Source organism: Mastacembelus armatus, chromosome 7, assembly GCF_900324485.2.
Source record: "Mastacembelus armatus chromosome 7, fMasArm1.2, whole genome shotgun sequence".
Classification (NCBI taxonomy): domain Eukaryota; kingdom Metazoa; phylum Chordata; class Actinopteri; order Synbranchiformes; family Mastacembelidae; genus Mastacembelus; species Mastacembelus armatus.
In genome coordinates this window covers 281,326-296,623 of record NC_046639.1, presented here as the reverse complement: position 1 = coordinate 296,623, position 15,298 = coordinate 281,326, and the positions used below count along the sequence as shown (strand labels likewise).

Below are 15,298 nucleotides of genomic sequence, written 5' to 3'. Positions count from 1 at the left end.
GGCAACGTGCTGAGATTTCCAGATTTCAGGAGGAACAAGTCCTGGGACAGATCTAATGCTGTGTTTGCAAGTGTGCAATGTTGGGGGCAAACCTCCCCGAGGCACACCATATTTGTTTTCCTCTCAGGTTGTTTACCCATGCTGGATTCTTTAAAGGAATAGTTCAGGATTTTTAAAGTTGGTGTCAAGACAATATTGAGGTATCTTTATTTAAGTTAAAATAGTCTGAGTCGTTGTGGTGTATTTAAGTTTTTACTTTTTGTTTCTTCTTGACGAACAAACACTACAAGTAGAACATAACCCTCCTCCACAGCTCGGCACAGAAGTAGTGAAAGAAAGAAGCACAACTGCAAAAGATACCGATTCAAATGAATTTGGTGGGTGTCTTTGAGCCTCAGAACAGCTTTGCATTTAGTTTTTGCAGAGAAAGAAAGTTTGGCTGTTTGTCCCTGATTTTTCACAGCAAAGTGACATTCAGGGTCAGTATGGAGACAATAACTAAGAACTATTCTAACATACATGAAGATGCCTCAATATTGTTTTGACAAACTTGAAAAATCTTGAACTAGGTGCGATGTTTATCGTGTTTTATTCATTTAGCAGTTCTTTGTGGCAGCTAATGCGACGTTATATGTAATTATGGAGTGAAGAGAAGAGAAGGCTTTGTCTTACCTGAAGTTCACACCAAGCCACCTCCACCCAAGTCTCTGTGTCTAGGCCTTTATACACAGTCTTGAAGGCTCCTCTGCCAAGTTCAATGTCAAACTTGAGGAACCTGCCTCCAGGAGAGGTGGCCACAGCCTTCATCTCTGCCTCCTCCTCTTGCTCACGGTCCCTCTCCTTTCCCCCCTCGGTGGTTACGGATGCAGGAGCATCCTTGCTAGGCTCCTGGGTGGAGCTGGGACAAGACGGGTCATGGCCTTTCTGCTGGGCACTGCTGATAAAGACTGAGTCTGTGGAGCACAGCTCTAGGTGGGGGGCACTGTGGGGAGCATCAGGGAACACCTCCACTGTATCATCCTCCTCACAAATCTCCACGCTCTTCCTGAAGAAGCGCTTCTCCCTCCTCAGTCGTTTCTGGCCCGTGTCAACCGGTAAGGAGGGCGTGGAAAAAGAAGTGTGTTTTCCTAAGGTCTCCTCAGCCTCCTGGCGGGCTTCCCCTCCTCCTCCTCGGGCTCCTCTTCCTTCACCTCCTGTCGTTCTTCTCTCCTGAGTCTGGGAGGAGGGGAAGTCTGAGGGGGTGCTCTGCGTCCTTTCCCTCTGTTCATCAGCCCTACCCTCCCGCTCTCTGTCCCCCTCCCTCTGTCCATCAGGTTTTTCCGAGGAGTCCTCGGTGCCCGTGGGCTCTCCTGGGTCCGTAGCCATGGGGAACGGCTTTTCCCACTTCTCCTAGACCTCCTCCTCCTCCTCCAAACCTTCGCCCTTCTGTCAGTCCCCGTCTCTCTCTTTCTGTAGTCACCCACTCACCACTTTATGTCTGTCAGGCTGTTCTTCCAGTGCTGCAGACTGAAGCCCTTCCTTGGTCAAACTGCTGACCCTCTCCCGCTTTTCCCCGACTCTCTTCCTTTCTGCCTTTAATGCTTTAAAGCAGCACAGGAGGGTGAAACCACAGCAGGTGGAGAATAGTTTCAGTCCTTTCTGTTTCCTACATTTTCTTCAGAACCCACTGAGGTGCAGCACTAATCAAAAGAAGCCACAGATTTCCCAGCTGTTACAAAAACACACTGCGTGTGAATATCTTCAAGTAAAACCTGCAAAGCAAAAACAAACACTGCATTAATATTTTGACAGTAAGGGGAGACAATTACTGCCATCATGTCTTTTACTAGTTCAGACAGGACTGGATACTAAATGCAACAACATCCAACTAAAAGAACCGTAACTCATTCAACAATTCCTTTTTATAAGACTGGCCACTGCTAATTCTTGCAAAGAGGTGCTGTATGTCCCATGACGATGTGAAGTGCTGATCGGCTGTAAGGATTCTGCTAATGCATCGTTCAATTAAGCGCCCTAGGGTGCAAAACTCTGCAAACACTGAAGATCCCCATAATTGGTGTGAATGTTTCCAGTAATGAGATACAGGATAAAATTTCAGACAGTATGAGTGTCCCTAAGTGGTGTTTTTCCACAGCTGGTGCCAAAGTGACCTTAGATAATTAATTGTCCAGCATTAATTCACGAAGGCAGGAGATGTAGGAGGGCAACCTTTGAATCTGCTTACCCTGTTAACAAAAGCTTCGTCTTTCATATGAGCTAAACTTTGACATTTAAACCAAACAGTCCCCAAAGACCTTCCAGACAGTCTGGTCAAGAATTACACACCTTCATCAATCAAGTGCACGTTTATCTGCGCCTTGTGACTTCAGCTCTGTTCAATGGCTCCATTAGTCAACAGAAAGCTGTAGTTCAGAGTATGCGTTCCCAACCATTAAATATGGATGATGAAGTATGGGCCAGTTGAGTGTGAATAATTCATAAGCTGAGGGAATGTCAAACTGTACTGAAGTGACTACCACACATTTCCAATATGAATTAAAAATTTTTACACAGTAAATTTGGTTTCATTCAAGTTTATTGATGTACTTTACGCTACGACTTCATTTCTTAGGATAATAAGACAAAACAACTTGAATTTGAATGTTATAGTGCTGTGACTTGGCTGCATCCTTCAAACCCTACAATCCAGAGAAGAACTACAGGACTGAGGTTGGGAGACTGGGAGGCCACATGTTGATTGATAGCACGCCGCTCTTCATTTTCTTTTCAAGTGATTTGTGTTTGGGACACCGTCCTGCTGCAGGAAAATTAGTGCCAATCAATCGACTTCCTGAAGGTGCAGCATAACACGTCAAGATGGAATGGCAGCCATGCTGGTTGAGTACAGCCTGTATCTCCAATCATTTAAGGCATGAGCTTTTCCAACACAACATAAATACACTTGACTCAGGGTTAAACAGAACTCGTTTCCTGGCAATACTGTAACTCGTGCACTGTTTGACTTTCTTGTGTCTGTGTGGGGATTTTTTGATGACATCTTTATCCCTTTGTGTTTGTCCCTTGTTATTATATCTCCTCCGCCTTTTGGAAGCCAGTGATCTCTGATGCATCAGAGCTATTCGATAGACACTCGTCGGGCTGAAGTAACTGCAGAGCTAATATCTAAGAGACAGGGCTAAGCTGCCAATTACGAATTCAATAAAGCTCCAAGTCACCATTTATGATTATGCATCTGAACTTACAGGAAGAGTATGTGCTAATGCACATTACCAACAACAGGATCTGTACTGCAGGAATGTGGCTGTTCCTGAAGTATAATGCTGATGAAAACTGAAAGTAAAAAGTGCAGTTGAGGTCAGGATATTGACTCACTTGGCAATTTAGTTTACAACTTATCTGTACACATATTACTTTACAACAGAACATGTAGGACTCCCATGGGCTCCTGTGTGGAGTTACCCCACTCTTAGATATGAAGGTATACACACATCAACCATGAGTATTGGCCCCTGAAACGGGTTCTTCACTGCCTCACGGACTCAGTCAAAGTCCAAGCAGCAAATCTAGACTTGTTCTTCAAGTGTCTTGGCCTGACCAGGACCACTCGGGGCTTGTTGAAAGGCTCACAGCAGCTATTACCTCTTTAGTTAATGCTCACATCAAGTCTGTTGTGTCTCCAGGCTTAAAGCAAAGGAGTGTGACATGCGATGTTAGTAGCTGTCAGTCACACTAAAAAGACAATGGCCGACCTTAGACAAACTCCAGATGAAGCAAGAATTCCAGTTAACCCACATTCCCAAGACATGGGCCTGTAAACCTCCAATTAGCATAAAGCTTGAAGCCTCTAACAGCACACTGCACAGCTAATACTGCAACGCAATAAAACTACTTTCGCAATCATTGATGATTATTGGCTGTCAATGTGGAAAAATCACCCTGTACTGTTTGTGATTTTAATCACTAAAAGTATATTATTAGTCCATATATATATTGTGAACCAAGAACCATTTAAAAATAAAATAACCACGTGTGAAACTGTACAGTCCATATTCTGTTCATCGTCACATTGATAACTGTTCTGCAACAACGGGGTAACTTTTAACTAACAATTCTGTAAAAACTGTATTAATCACCTACATGCCAGGAAAAAATGCTGCACTGTGAGATAGTGAGGGTAAGAAAATAAAGTCTAAAAGGATGTGAAAAGGATATGGGGGCAAAAAAACAGGCGATAAAAAGAGGGAAGTTGCCCTTTAAATATGAGCTTATTTGCCCATGTCCCCAGGGCAAGGAGTTCCCATGAAAGCCACATACCGGACAGAGTTATCACAGTACATCAAACACATTCAACTGCATTACTGTCTCTCACACTCGGCCTGTTTCCCGTCCAGAGAGAAACAAAAAGACACACATGCAGATATCGGACACACACCAGACGGTTAGAACAAATTTTGTGTGTCACGTCTGTCCCTCACACACTCTGTTTATATTTTATATAGAGACAAAAACACAGACACACACGCACGCACACACCAAATCACATGTCCCGTTTCAACGAACGAATGCCGAAAGGAATTTCCTGACACCAGCCAAATGACCAAGCAACTGTCCACGGGGCAAATGCGGTAAACCAAAGTTGACAATAACAAAACCAACACTGCAGCTGAAAACAGGGACAACTCACTTGGGCAGCAAAATGACCAGAGTGAGTAGCGTTCATCAAATTCACACGTCGCTGTGCTGATGGTCTATGGTCGTAGAGTACATGAGAACCGAACATCTGCGCCTGCCCTCCAGGCCCCGACACGGAGAGAACACCTGCAGCTGAATAATCATTTCTGAAACGTGCAGGGAAAATCACTGTGACACCTTTTATCAAAACCCGCTGTAATTTGTTTTCACTGTTTTCTTTGTTTGTTTTGGAGGTTTAAAGATGAGGAGGAAGAAGCTCTGCTTAACTCACACTGTCATAAAAACTAACAGACGTACACGACTTTTCATCCCTTGGTTCCTGGGAACACACACCTGTTCCCTGGAACCAAACTACGGGTGACAAATTAGTCAGGGAGACAAAGGAAGGGTGTGTGTGTGTGTGTGTGTGTGTGTGTGTGTGTGTGTGTGTGTGTGTGTGTGTGTGTGTGTACAGTGTAGTTTTGCAGTTGTGAGGAACATATAGATGAGAAGAATAAAAGGTGTCAAGGGGGCAGGAGAGGACTGTAGCTGGTGCAGAGAGGGAAGGAGCGACGGAGCGAGGAGGCCCGACTATAGAAACCCTGGGAAAAATGTGTGTGTGACAGAGAACAAGCCCTGAGCCATGAAGGAGGAGGGAGCGAGGGACAAAAAGAGGAGTGGGGGGGATTTGGCCTGATATAATATGTGCCAATGTTTGTGTGAATGAAAGCAGCGACTATGGCTAAATTTCTGTCAGAACAAAGGCAGCTACAGTTGTATGAGGGGAGGAGAGGGGAGGAGGAGAGGAGAGGGGAGGGGAGAGGGGAGGGGAGAGGGGAGGGGAGGAGAGAGGAGGTGAGGAGGGGAGGGGAGGAGAGAGGAGGTGAGGGGAGGAGAGAGGAGGTGAGGGGAGAGGAGGAGAGAGGAGGTGAGGGGAGAGGAGGAAAGAGGAGGTGAGAGAAGGTGAGGGGAGAGGAGAGGGGAGGTGAGAGAAGGTGAAGGGAGAGGAGGAGATAGGAGAGGAGAGGGGAGGGGAGAGAAGGTGAGGGGAGAGGAGGAGAGAGGAGGTGAGAGGAGGTGAGGGGGGAGGGAGGGAGGGTGATGAGGTGAAGGAGATGAGTGCGATAGGGGTGAGGGAGAGGAGGAGAGGTGAGGGGAGAGGTGAGGAGAGGAGTGAGGGAGGAGAGAGGAGGTGAGAGAAGGTGAGGGAGAGGAGAGAGGAGGTGGGGGGAGAGGAGAGAGGAGGTGAGGTGAGAGAAGGTGAGGGGAGAGGAGGTGAGGGAGAGGAGAGAGGAGGTGAGAGAAGGTGAAGGGAGAGGAGAGAGGAGGTGGGGGGAGAGGAGAGAGGAGGTGGGGGGAGAGGAGAGAGGAGGTGGGGGGAGAGGAGAGAGGAGGTGAGGGGAGAGGAGAGAGGAGGTGAGGTGAGAGAAGGTGAGGGGAGAGGAGGAGAGAGGAGGTGAGGGAGAGTATTGGCCATAGTTCAGGTCAAGGGAGGAGAAATTATTGATTAATGGATAAAACACCGTAAATGCTCTAATACTCGTTCGGTCCTTTTCTGCTCAAAGCTCTTTTCACTATTCATCCATTCGCTCACAGAGTTTTGCTCAAAGACACTTCGACCCTGTGGTTCACGGTCGACCTGCTCTACCTACTGAGCCACATGGTGATCAATGCCAATAATCGATGACTCGTGAGTGGTTCTCTGAGGAATCGTGCCCAACGTTAACCAGTTTCTGCTGCTCTCTGTCAGAACCAGAGCAGGTTCGTTGGCAGGAACAGCAGCACTTCACATTTAAGGAATTTGTCTTGGTGCCTACACACAGAGTCATTTCAGCTCCGACGTCCAACATGTTGGTTTGAACGAGGCTCCTTCATCGTCTGCCGACCAGTTTGCGTATAATCTCTTTGCTCATCCACACACACACTGTGGACAGGAACATGGCTGAATGTAGGGAACATCCTATTGATCCAATCCAAACCAATACCTGTATCAACGACCTTTAGACACATGATTAATGCAACACTTTTCCAGTTCAGCATCAGTCCCAAAGAGATTTAAAGAGGAGATGGAGAACAGGGGTAACACTAGGCCTGAGTGCTGCTGGCCAAAGTTCAAATGGGCCTGACTCACGCAGCAGCTACTCAGGAGATCGATGTTCTCCATCTCAGCCCTGCGGCTCATCCGTCGACCACGACCACAGGTACAGACGAAGGCCATGTTGGCTTCTGTCGTACCGTCGCACCGGAACACATAACACGTTATTCTAAGCAGCAGGTGTAAACCCTCACGTGACCGACTCGGACAAACTAGAAGGACCTGCCAGTTAAAGTCTTGGTGAACAGCATCACTCATCTAATCCAACAGGTCTGACTGCAGGAGCTGCTTCAGCACATCTGGCCTCCTGAAATATCAAACCCTGGGCACTGAGTCGAACAGACGACGACTGTTCTCGTCCCTTCAGGACAATCAGGGCTGAAAACACAACAAGGATGTTTGTTCAATCCAGGTCAAGCATGGGACAGAGAACACATTATCTAACCCCCGTTTGTTGTTCCCTCTGGTTCTCCTCAGCGAGCAGAGCCACCGCAGGAAGGACTCCTCTAATCCAGGTGAAAGGACTCCTCTAATCCAGGTGAGAGGACTCCTTCATCAGCCAATGATGAACCAGGATTACAGGTCACTAAAGTGACTTACTACTCGTGCAGCTCACATCAACACCTGAGCTTCTTTAATTCCTGCCAATGGTGTTTCAGCTTGATAGCGGACCAGATCTGCAGCAAAGTGTCAGTGACTAACGTGAAACTATAGGATCAACAGTTCTTATATAAATGTGTCTAGACAAGCGGATGTAATTCACAGGTTCTGCTACGGACACATGACTTTTAACTTTCCTGAAATCACATATTCTGCGACCTGAAGTGAATGTTTACGTACAACAGTGACGCCTGGCTGAAGCGCAGCTATTGGCCCCCCGGGACCTCAGCTGACTTTACCAAGACTCAAGAACAATCCCGATCCAGGGGCAGGCAGAGGCGACCACCGGCCCCGGTGCCCATCAGAACATTCAAATCATCAGCTGAACCGCTGGAGCCTCAGGGCCCGGACGGTCCGCACCTGACCCGAGGGTTTGGGTCGCGCGTAACCGATTGAGAATAACAGGAGGAGAAAAGCCCGATGTGCGTTTGGTGGCACCGCCTGGACCAAACAACAACACCAGCATGTTGATTATTGTTTGTGCTGCAACAGAGAATAACAACAAACATCACTCACCCCGGTGAGACATCGCAGCTCGGAACATTAAAAACAAGAACCCGCCTGTCGGTCCATTTATTTACAGTCGTTATTGCGCCAGACGGATGCGGTTTCGAACCCACGACACTATTTCACGCCCGTTCACAAGAAGAAAACATCCCCCGGTGCGTTTCTTGTTCTCGTCCACGGTTCTTACGGTGTCTCGGCTTGAAAATCCCACCGGAGCCGTCGAGTCTGTGGGAGAGCTTGCCGTCGGTTTACCGATTTCTCCGCCCGGTCCGCGCTTCGTCGGCTCTGACCGGTCGTTCACGTGTCCCCGAATAACGTCCGCGATCCGCGTCCATCATCCGCGACGCACGACAGCGGCCTTCGCCAGGCTCTCGTGTCCGCTGAGCGCGCGCCGGCCGCCCGTGCTCACGGAGAACACACCGACACCGATCCGCCGCGAGGGGGCAGCGGCGACACGCGCGCGCAGCACCGGCTGTCGGCGTGATGCCGCATTCAAGTGATCCTCGTAGTTTTTAGTTTCCAAACTACAGAGCCCGCCCTGTGGCATCCGGGAGGAAACAACAAAACAAACAATTTTTATATAAACAATTACTTGTTGGTTTGTTATATAGCTTAGATAATATTATTAAATGTTGCATAATAAATTACAGTATATAAAAACTTTACCAAGTAAGATGTGACACATTAATGCATCAGAAATAATCTACAATTTCAAATCTCCGGCAAAGTGTTTTAGTGACGGTGGAGCTTTAACGTATGTATGTATATATATATATATATATATATATATATATATATATATATATATATATATATATAAAACGTGTGTGTAACACTTTGTTATGATTTCTAGGTTTATTTTAGGCTATTGGTCAGAAATCTTCATAAATTACTCCTAAACTAAACATTACAAACTCCTATTGGCCTACTCCAAAATAAAAATCACATTTTGTGTATAATTAGGAAAATTTATTAATCACCCAGTGCAGACTCCAATAAGTGTTAGACCGTCTTGGCCCCCTGAGGCCTTTGGTTTGCATTTTAGATTTCTTTAGCTATTCGGGCTCAGGTGGAACCAATAAATATAATAAGCAGATATTATCTTTGAACATGAAGCACTAAGTGTCCACATTTGTGTACAACAGGTTTCATTTACTCAGGAATAAATATTATGGTGCAGACAAACTAAAATGTGATGTCTGCGTCAGGTCACAGGTCAAATTATTTCTAATGCATTAAGGTAAATGTCACATCTTACTTAGTAAAGTTAATGGTAATGTAAAGTTTTTATATACTGTAATTTATTATGTAACATTTAATAATATTATCTAAGCTAATAGATTTATTTCAGACAAAAAAGAAGCAAAGCAACATCTAAAATGTGTAAAACAACAAATAGTAAAATAAATAGTTTTAAAAAGTTCCTCAGGATGACTAGTGTACTGGGTTATTTTCAAACTGGGTTAATAAAGACAATCTTTTCTGTAGCCTGCTGCTATTTTTATCCAGATTTTATCATATTTAAACCAAGATGGTCTCAGGTTCGAATCCCATTTGAGCCTGCGGCTGGAGTTTGTTCTCTCCTGGTGCTTGAGTGAGATCTTTTCCATAAACTACAATTATCGTCTTAAAAATATGCTCATGGCCTGTGTTACTCTCATTGAACATCACGTATTTTATTGTGCCTAAAAACACCACACTCCATCAAAGACACTCAAAAATCGAGATTTTTCTAACAGCACTTAAAGGCCATATAACATATTCAAACTGAACCATCATGGGCTCTCAACCCAACCAGCAACACACTTGTGTACTGAACAGTGTAATTCCAGAAATGTTGTAAATGCAACGTTTATCATGGCCTGTGCTCAGTGAGACAAATGCTTGGAGGGGATTGAACTGAGCAACCCAGTGAGACTGACTTTGTCTCCCTCTGGTGGATTTCTTCAAGTACACCAGTTGATTCAATTTCTCTGGACACATGAAAATAATCTCCACATTTTTTATTTATTGCCATGATGACACTACAAACACAGACTGTGACACACTGTAGAAAAGATATTAACATTTCACAGACCCATCCGGGCAGAGGCGTCCAAAATAAACTTCTAATCATACACGTGAATGAATTTCTGTCCATACAATACAAAGGCTCGCAAGATGCAACTGGGTTACATTCATATTGTAAAGAAACGACATACACAACCACACATTTAAAGTCTTTAAACACAGTCTTTTAAACAAAGCACTCAGGGAATAGTTGCCTGCAGGTCTGAGGCAACAAAAACTAAAGCTATGAGCAGTGTTATGATGAACCTACAATTAATCTGCAGTGTTTTTAATACAGTATTAAATTAAATAGTTTTATGAAATGAAAACTGCCTATGAAAAAAGACCAAATCTGCATAAAGGACTCTGTAAACATGTAGCAAACAATATCTGCACGGTGTCAAGTTCTAAGGAAGCAATGACAGCTAACATTATGAATGAATCACAGAATGAAATATATTAATGTATATAAAATATAGAATCCACTCACTGACCTGGTGCTTAAAATAGTTTAAAATGCCAGAGCACCACAAATGTTTTCTTATTGTGACGTGGATTGTGTTTCCCAGTGCCTTAGAGTGAAACTGGTTAGGTTGGTCTTTGTCTTCCGAAAATCGAATACAAGCATTCAAGAGAGCAATGACAACCTAAAGGCAGAGAACATATCTATTTTTTATACAATGGCTTTGGAAGACCTACTCCAGCTGTAGTCATTCACTAGTCGTCGTCATACTTTGGTCATCAAACATTTGGCCTCTTCAGTTTCCTTAACCTGACAACTGTCTCCCTGTTTCTACAGCATTACTTCAGCTATAACGGGTCACACAGAGCTTACTGTGTCAACGCTTTATAAGTTCCAGCTATTTGAAATATATCAGGACAATCTTTGCGTTTAACACGTCTGTGCCACCAGAAGGAAAACATACGTTTATTTGTGGCTCCAGTCATTCAGCAGTTCATCAGCTTTCTAACAGTCATACAGATCCGTCGCTGCTAGTCCAGGTGTTACTGCATGTGAAGATTACTGGGCAGAGTAATCATTCCAGCGGCGGCCGCAGGGGGATACATCCATCCATCTCTAGAGACTCAGGCCAACCTTCATACTTGTTGCTGCTCTTACTGTTCTTCATACGCTAATGGGAATAACCAGAGGCAGACAGAACTGACGTCAACTAAACAAACGGATCAGGGTGACGGCTGCTCAAAGCGCTCGATTATCATTCATCGAGCACGTGTATGAGTAAGGCGTTCTGGAAGAATCTATTCTAAAGTCTACGGTCAATCCACCCCTTACATGAAAAAGATGTACAAGATTCTTGCGTATGGAAATCGTGCCATACCTGCTTCAGGACGTGTTCAGCGTCAGTTACAGTAACATACCTGCTCAAAGGGACTTTTGTTCTCAATGCCCTTGGCTCCAACAAACACCCAGCTGTCTCTAAAGGCCAGCTCCTTCACTGCTGTGCTCCCAAGCTCCTCAAACAGTCGCCGGGACTCGTCGTTGAGCCTGCCACCAGAAGCATGAATAAGGTAGCATGTTAATGTCTTTAACAAGGTCTCAATGGCTCTCCCCTTTTTAGCTCTGATCACTTTATCTCCCTGATACATGTTGAATGATAAAGCCTCCGAGGACAACATGGGGGGGTTTATGATCATGCTCATGTTGTTTCTCTCTGACCTTCTGCTCTTCTACAGTGCCAAACATTGTTACATGAATTCTTTATTGGGGAAATGACTCCTCACTGCTCTGCTTTAACACTATATTGGGGTTTTATTTAATCATACAGTGTTGATTTGATTTGGCTGTAAAATGACAACAGATAAATTGATACCAGCTGTTGTTTAGAAATCTGGTTGGACATTAACCTTGTCATTGTCTAGCCATTAAAAATATTCCCTGTAGCAAAACCACTTGATTATTTTCTTCTACAAAGACTTTTCAAGTTAACATCAAATATCCATTTAAAACTGCTGTGATGTGTTTCTAAGAAGAAAAGGGAGATACACTAAACTGGAAATGACAACACTTGAAAAACTCTCACTTCGTAGCTGGATCATCAAAGGAAGCCACAAACACAAGTGTTCCTTCATGCAGTGGCCGGAGAAACTTCAACAGGTCAGAAACATCTGAGAACAAGCATCAGAGGAGCTATAAGCTGTGGTTGTGGTAAAGTTCATCTCGACTCCATATTTTGGTCTATTAGTCATTACCTCCTGCCCACATATCAAAGGTCTTTGTCTCCAGCAGCTCTCCTGTCACCCCTGAAACAAAGAAACATCAGATTGATGGTACAATAACATGAACACACAGCCTGTTAAAAGGGCGAATGATGCCACACTAACCATTCACCAGAGCTATGTTTAATCCTCTGCCAACGTTGTTCTTCACACTACTCACCAACCTGTGAGAAACAAATGCAGGCCGTTGAAACACCAGCTCAAGCACTTGACGAGGACACTTCCTTGTGTCGCACATATGCTACACACCTATACCTACTGCGTCACATTTAAGTAACAACAAATATGAAAACGCTACAGACAAAACCAAAGAGGTGAAGGACAGACAGACTGATAGAATACTTGCATTCAGCTCCACAGACAGACTCGGGGGCCTGGTTATGAAAGCACAGAGGGGAAAAAAGAACAGTGTGTGAAAACAAAACAAAACAAAAAACAAAGGAGACAGCAGGGGAGACAAAGACATACATGAACAGAGAGGAACTGCTAAACACTAAATCTCACATCTTGTCCTCCAGGCAGATTTTGGGGCCAATCACGTTGGCAGCACCAGACACCAGGCGGAAAGCCAAATGTTTTGGGGGACAGGGGGCTGAAAGGCCACATTTATACTTTCGAGGGTGGGGTTCTGGTAAAACATAATCGATAAGTGGGTCGTGATAAGAAAGAGGAAACCAACATTAGCAACATGACACTTCACAGGTAGAATTATGACACACTTGTTCTTCCACTTACCAGGAGTAGGTTCTTCATTTGCACCTGAGAAAATAGAAAGTTTACATGAAAGTTCACAAATTTCATATCAAAATGGCCGTTTGTTCATTTTGTTTACAGATCCTCCATCAAACGCACATCAGGATTAAACCAAAACTTAGGAAATGTCTTATGGCTGCAATAAACAATCACTTTCCTTTTATCTTTAAATGACACTGAGATTGTTTTACATACGTTCATCTCTTCACACCTTGACTTTCATTTAGCTTAGTCAGAAACCCCTAAATCCATTAATATACAGAACTCAAACACCTTAACTAGAACGAGTAGATACGACCATATGGCTCCCGGTACGTTTTCAGATTGATTTTAAGATTTTATTGTTGACCTTTAAAGCCCTTCATGGCCTTTGACTGGTCCATGTATCAGACCTGTTAAAACGATGAGCCTCTTCTGTGTGTTCCAGAGGTGCAACTAAAAACTAGAGGTGATAAAACCTTTGCAGTTAAAGCCCCCAAGCTTTGGAATGACCTGCCTGAGGGTGTTAGTCAGTAACCTCTTTCAAATCTCTTCTTAAAACAAACTTTTATAAGAGAGCCTTCCCAGATTTTACTTACTTCTATAGGTTTAATGGATTCGTTTTCATTTTTGATCATCCTTCATTGATATTTACAACATTTTGAGTTTTCAGTGTCCTGCTCTTGTGAGGCACTTTGTAACACAAGTTTAATGCTCCATAAATAAAGATTATTCTTATTATTATCAATAAGAGAGTCTCAACAATAACAACAATATGTGCATCAGTGTTTCCCAAAAGCCCATGAAGAAACAATCTCTGTTTTTTTTCCTGACCAACAGTAAAAAACACAGATATTAAATTGTCAACTCTGTAGAACCACCAAATGTTACAGAAGGTGTTTTTGTTTGATTAAATGTTCTCAATCAGTTTTGGGTGAACGACTAAAGCAGTGAAAGATTTCAGCACTAAATCTCTTACCACTGAATAAATGCAACATAGAGGAACCACTGTCTCCTCCAAATAAAGTGTTTGCCAGCAGCCAGGTGAGCCCCACCAACAGCAGCACAGCCACAATTCTTAGTGGACCTGAAACAAAATAAAGAAACAAGACAGTTCGGACTCGACACGGTTCCGCTGAACCAACACGTTCCCACTGCAATGTGAGACAAGTTTCAACCCACCTGTCAACCTCATGATCCTCTGCCCCCTAAACCTGTAGAGAATAAAAACAAAGAGCAAGGGCTTGAACTGCAGCCAGGTTTGCAAAGGACTGTCACATTTTACTGAAGTGGCTTTTATTGTCTTTGTTGACTATGATGATGACGCAAGAGTCAGACTGTGAATAAACAGCTGTTTAAAAACAGACTGAAGACATTTGTAATACAGCAGTGGGGAAGTGTTTCAAAGTGTCTGCGGCCATTTTTTAATATCGGCTGCAAGACGGAGAAATGAACCCGAAGCATCACAGACACAGACACAGACACAGACACAGACAGTTCCTTTGGCAGCACGTGTATTAACTTCAGGTCTTACCTGCTGTGATCGCGCTACAGGTGTGTTTACCTTTTCTGTCACCTTTGCCGCTAATGAAGTGAAGAGCTGTTGCTCTTGTCACTCGGGATCGGATTATTTATTTCGTTGTTTCCTCATTGAAGGCATCCTGGGATGAAGGCGCTTTCAGTGCAAAGAGGCGGGGAGTCGGGGTGCGGGGTTCGATGGATCCAACAGGTCGGGGTTCGGGGTTCGATGGATCCAACAGGTCGGGGTTCGATGGATCCAACAGGTCGGGGTTCGATGGATCCAACAGGTCGGGGTGCGGGGTTCGATGGATCCAACAGGTCGGGGTTCGGGGTTCGATGGATCCAACAGATCGGGGCTCGTTTTCCGATCAAGGTTTTTCCACCAGTCTTCCGGATATTTCCCGTAGCTACAGAGTCTGCGCGAACAGGTCACTTGACTATTTGACTTCTTGCTGCATTCAGGTACCATCGGTAAAACGGAAGCGAAAGGGCAACGCTCAATGTTCGGACTTGGCCTGTTTGGTCACAGCAGCCACACGAAACCTCTTTTGTTTTGTCATGTACTTGAGTCGTTTTGTTACCACGTGCACCCTCACACTAAATGAACTGTATTTCCAAACAAGGAAGCAGACGCTCTATTGCAGACTCGACGAGTAGAGAACATAGAATTAGACTTAGGTCAGTGTTAGTGTTACTAATGGCATCTATTCACATCTTACTGCCAGTCATTCACTTTATTAACACGTCTGTAGTTCTTTCCAGCACCTGCCAATCACCTGTCGGAGGCTGACTGGAAATGTTCTTCTGCTCCTTGGCCAAATAATA

General features: G+C 44.4%; 2 protein-coding genes across 6 annotated transcripts in view; both read right to left on the bottom strand.

The window, feature by feature from the left end:
• The window catches only part of wnk3 (WNK lysine deficient protein kinase 3), a 32,942-nt gene extending 24,597 nt beyond the window's left edge, over window positions 1-8,345 (bottom strand). For 4 of the 5 annotated variants that reach the window (XM_026333067.2, XM_026333071.2, XM_026333070.2 and 1 more), the window contains exons 1-2: window positions 7,943-8,345; window positions 673-1,751 (exon numbers count right to left, since the gene is read on the bottom strand). In XM_026333067.2, the coding sequence (XP_026188852.1) occupies window positions 673-1,365 (693 nt within the window). In that variant the 5' untranslated portion in view covers window positions 1,366-1,751; window positions 7,943-8,345. The remainder of the gene's footprint in view (window positions 1-672; window positions 1,752-7,942) is intronic. The other variant, XM_026333068.2, reaches the window with a different exon arrangement.
• A 1,576-nt stretch (window positions 8,346-9,921) lies between these two features.
• On the bottom strand, window positions 9,922-15,067 carry fam3a (FAM3 metabolism regulating signaling molecule A). Its single transcript, XM_026333074.2, has 10 exons — window positions 14,517-15,067; window positions 14,135-14,166; window positions 13,932-14,039; window positions 12,956-12,979; window positions 12,725-12,848; window positions 12,326-12,384; window positions 12,194-12,244; window positions 12,025-12,109; window positions 11,363-11,489; window positions 9,922-11,115 (listed from the first exon to the last, which is right to left on the bottom strand). Exons 2-10 carry the CDS (start codon window positions 14,145-14,147, stop codon window positions 11,020-11,022), a joined length of 687 nt encoding a protein of 228 aa, XP_026188859.1. The 5' UTR covers window positions 14,148-14,166; window positions 14,517-15,067; the 3' UTR covers window positions 9,922-11,019.
• Between the last annotated feature and the right edge of the window lie 231 nt (window positions 15,068-15,298).